This window comes from Octopus sinensis, linkage group LG30, assembly GCF_006345805.1.
Source record: "Octopus sinensis linkage group LG30, ASM634580v1, whole genome shotgun sequence".
Taxonomy (NCBI): domain Eukaryota; kingdom Metazoa; phylum Mollusca; class Cephalopoda; order Octopoda; family Octopodidae; genus Octopus; species Octopus sinensis.
In genome coordinates, this window is record NC_043026.1 from 6,175,148 (window position 1) to 6,179,805 (window position 4,658).

Sequence of the window (4,658 nt, forward strand, 5' to 3'; positions counted from 1 at the left end):
TACTACTACCCTATGCTACCACCACCACCACACCAACCACCACACCAGCACTACTACTACTACTGCTGCTGCTGCTCCGCAGCTGCTGCTGCTGCTGCTGCTGCTACTACTACTACTACTACAATGAGCACTATTACTGCCGCTGCCGCAACAGCTACCACCACCAACACTATACAATTTAACACACTACAACTACTACTACTACTACTGCTACTGTCCCTGCTGACCCTACCAAACATAACAAAAAGTGTTTTCCACCATTTTGAAAATACTAAGTTATTTTATTAGTTTTTTTGTTAACGAATAAAGTCTTTTCCCGAAGCATCGTTTGTTTGATTTAACGTTTAATTAAGACTGGGACAGCGAAGGCTGTTTGTAAAATATTTTGGTATCGGTTCCAGGATTCTTAGAATATTACAAAGACTTCTGTGGTTAAATGAGTTTTTGGCAATGCAGCTCTGACAAAGAACATTATCATCGTTTAGCGTCCGCTTTCCATGCTATCATGGGTTGGACGGTTCGACTGGGATCTGGGAAGCCAGAAGGCTGCACCAGGCTCCAGATGATCTGGCAGTGTTTCTACAGCTGGATGCCCTTCTAACGCCAACCACTCGTGAGTGTAGTGGTGCTTTTTTATGTGCCACCTGCACGGGTGCCAGGCGAGGCTGGCAACGGCCATTGTCGGATGGTGCATTTTACGTGCCACCGCGGCACGGAAGCCATTCGAGGCGGCACTGGCTCGGCAACGATTCGGATAGTGCTTTTACGTACCACCAGGCCAGGGGTCCTGGCATCTGCGGGTGCCAGTCATAGGATTGGTTCAATTTCGATTTCGATTTCAATTGGAACGAAAAAAAGAAATTTTATAAACATGAAACGAATAATGAAATACTTACCTTTGCTCCAAGTGGGTTTGGAACCATCTTAGAGTAGGGAATCAGGGAAAGGGTTCGATGTCTCCCAAGGGCAGGTTTCAAAATGTTCGTTAGCTTCATTAATACACAACCAACCAATGTCATATGGGCAACTCTGATGATAGTTTGACACATAAAAACGGCGGGCGTCGCTGTATGGCGTCAAAGAAAAGACAGGACATTTTCAATTGTTGGCACTGTTATCTATTTATCTATATTATACTAACAGTATCGCCCGGCGTTGCCCGGGTTGGTAAGGGAAATAACTATATAAGCATTTTTAGAGAGTTATAGCCAAAAAATAGCAAAAAAATGCATTAAAATGGAAAAAATGATGGTAAATTTTTTTTTAAATCGTAGACTCATCGTAGACACGCGCTAATACCCAGAAGGGCTCGATATGAATCATGACTATAAGATACCTGCTTTTGGTTAAACTGCACCGCAAAATGTGGGAGTAGTTAGGAATCTAAATCGTAGGAGACAGACACACAACCTTACTTTTATATATAAAGATTAGGTTGGTGCCTAATTATAGCGGCTTTTTTTGACAAATTTTATTCAACAAAAACAACAATAACACTTAACAAAACATCTTTAAATGATTATTCCAGAGCATATTCACCCATCTACTTCAATTACTGCTTCCCATTTGCTTGGCAGACGGTCAAAACTATTATTTAAAGATGTTTTTGTTAAATATTGCTATTGTTTTTGTTGAATAAAATTTGTTGAAAAGAAGCCGCAATAATTATGCCCCAACCTAATATACATATGTGTGTGTGTGTGTGTGTGTGTGTTTATATATACATGCTTTGTCTTGAGTTTTATATATATATATATATACTGGGTTTGTGCAAAATGAAGTGAAAATAAAACTTACTTATGTCCAATAATAAAAACTTACCCAAATCCAGCTATGGAGAAATAATTGGTTTTCCCTACTTGTAGATCACTCCATGGGGAACTTTTCAGCTTGTCAATTGAGAACCAACTTTTAAGGGTTGTATCTCGTCCATCAAACACCATCGTTACCACAGCTGTTTGGTTTTCGTATAACACGAGTTTCACCTGAAGAGAGGATAAGTCTCTCTTTTATTTTTTTTTTCTCTTTTACTTGTTTCAGTCATTTGACTGCGGCCATGCTGGAGCACCGCCTTTAATCGAGCAAATCGACCCCGGGACTTATTCTTTGTAAGCCTAGTACTTATTTTATCGTTCTCTTTTTGCCGTAACTTTTTTAAGTTACAGGGACGTATACACACCAGCATCGGTTGTCAAGCGATGTCGGGGAACAAACACAGACACACAAACATACACACACATATATATATATATACATATATATGACAGGCTTCTTTCAGTTTCCATCTACCAAATCCACTCACAAGGGTTTGGTCGGCCCGAGGCTATAGCAGAAGACACTTGCCCAAGATGCCACGCAGTGGACCTGAACCCGGAACCATGTGGTTCGTAAGCAAGCTACTTATCACACAGCCACTCCTGCGCCTATATTATAAGTATATTTCATTTTGATCAAAGGGGTCCCCAGCAGGGGACACCCCACTCCCAATGAAAAATTCTTTCCCATTGATTTAAATTAAACTTAACTCTTTAGCATTTAATCCGGCCATATGCGGCCCAAATATTCCACCTGTTTTATGTTAAAACTGTCTGGATCCAACCTCTCACGCCTACCCTACAATGTCATTTTAAAAATATATAGCCACACAATTTAAATTCTTGAAGTCACAAAATAACATGTGATTAATTCAAAACAGTAGGAATTAAATCAGCAATAAATTTCACAAAGAAGTCTGAATGCTTAAAGGGTTAAACAATAGGTAAATGAAGGGAAATGATGCCTGGTCCCAAAATATTGGCATATTTCAATTATATTAAGGCACCCAGAATGGCTGCAGTCAAATGACTGAAACAAGTAGAAGAATAAAAGAGTATGTATGCAAAAAACTGCCTCTACATACACACACACACATACATATACATACATACATGGTGGCTGCCCCCTCGTTATCGAGTATGGCCATTGTACGAAGATTAATCAATGTTGTTATCATGCAATGCCTGTGCAAGAAGATTTTTTTTTAAAGTGAGGAAAGGCTGTACACTGAGTCAATCCCACTCACAAAGCAACAGCAGTAATAATCCGAAAAGAAGAACAAGTCAACATCATCGGTAGCCACTGAGCCGCAGGTTTTATATCGGAGTTATCCCAGTTACCTGAGTTACCTTCTCCTAGAAGGATGCCCTTACGAAGGCTAGGAGTCCTTCACTCCCAATGGTTTTACCACGCGATTCGGTATTCAGTCCAATTATTTCTATGTCCCCGCGCATGATACAGCTTTAAGGCATTTATTGGATGGCCATTGACTCTCAAGAGTTCCTCCGCCCTTTGACGGGTTTTGTTTTTCATCCCGCAGGGTGTCCAATAAACACCCTCCTCACCAAGCAAGCTTGGTGGGGTTTAGTCGCCAACGACCCGACCATTCAACAGGTTGTACTGGGTTACATGTTACCAGTATGTATACATACACACATGCATACATACCTATATATATATGTATACATGCAGAGACCCTGCTTTGGTCATGAATGACCATGGGATTGCACCTAGAAAGTTACCCTCCAAGGCACAAGTCCAGACAAGGTAGTTTATGGATGACCAGCAGTCACCCATGCACACCAGCCTCCCCTCTCCAAGCCACCAGCGTTATCCAAGAGAAAGGCAAAGGGGCCGATACAGCTAGGCACCTGTGACATCGCAACTCATTTCTACAGCTGAGCAAACTGGAGCAACGTGAAATAAAGCGTCTTGCTCAAGAACACAACACGCAGCCCGGTCTGGGATTCGAACTCACAACCTCACGATCAAAAGATCAACGCTCTAACTACTGAGCCATGCACCATCACATATGCATACATACATCATCATCATCATTGTTCGACCGTGGTCGAGACAATGGAATTTACCATGCTACGCCAGACTTCACGGTCCATCATGGCATTACGGAGGTCCTGTTGCTGGATGCCTGTATCCCTGGAGATTACATCAGGGTAGGAGAGTGTGCGCCCTCTGGTATTGTGAGTAGATGGCTTCCAGGAGGAGAAGAGTAGAAATTACCTCTTTTTCAGCTCTACAACAATGTCCAGCAACTGGACTCTCCTACCTTTCACAAGAGATCACAGGTGGTAGTTTCCCATATATTTGCATTTTGGTTGGATGGCGCTTCCACGAGAGATTTTGAGCTCTCATAAGGAGGCGAGTGTAGGTTCCATTCAACCGCCTCTCAAGCTTCTTTGATAACGTCCAGGTTTCTGAGCCATATAGTAGAATTGGTTCGACTGTGGCTTTGAAGATTTCAAGTTTGAAGTCTCTACTTAGATTTGATAACCAGGCTGACCAGGCCATACCCTTTCTAGTTAGAAAGTCTTTTCCAGATGATGATATGTATGACCCAAGATATTTGTAATCAGAAACCATATTTAAGGGCGCATACACACATACATTCACACATACACTAATCCATACATACATAATAGACACATACACTCATATCTGTTAAATTTCTTCATGGTTAATGCCTCAGAATGCGCCCTTAAAAGCCCCTATACTTTTTGCTGTTGGCAACCATCTGTTCTTCCCATCTTCCAGTGTAATCCTATGGAATGCTTATTTATGTGGAACTCTTTACAGCTTAGGATAAATAGAAGAACAACGGTAAT

General features: G+C 41.5%; 1 protein-coding gene across 1 annotated transcript in view; it reads right to left on the bottom strand.

Annotated features, from left to right (window-relative positions):
* Window positions 1-924: 924 nt before the first annotated feature.
* LOC118768495 overlaps window positions 925-4,658 on the bottom strand; it is a 6,779-nt gene continuing 3,045 nt past the window's right edge. The window contains exons 4-5 of the mRNA XM_036515117.1: window positions 1,822-1,985; window positions 925-1,066 (exon numbers count right to left, since the gene is read on the bottom strand). Coding sequence (XP_036371010.1) covers window positions 925-1,066; window positions 1,822-1,985 — 306 coding nt within the window. The remainder of the gene's footprint in view (window positions 1,067-1,821; window positions 1,986-4,658) is intronic.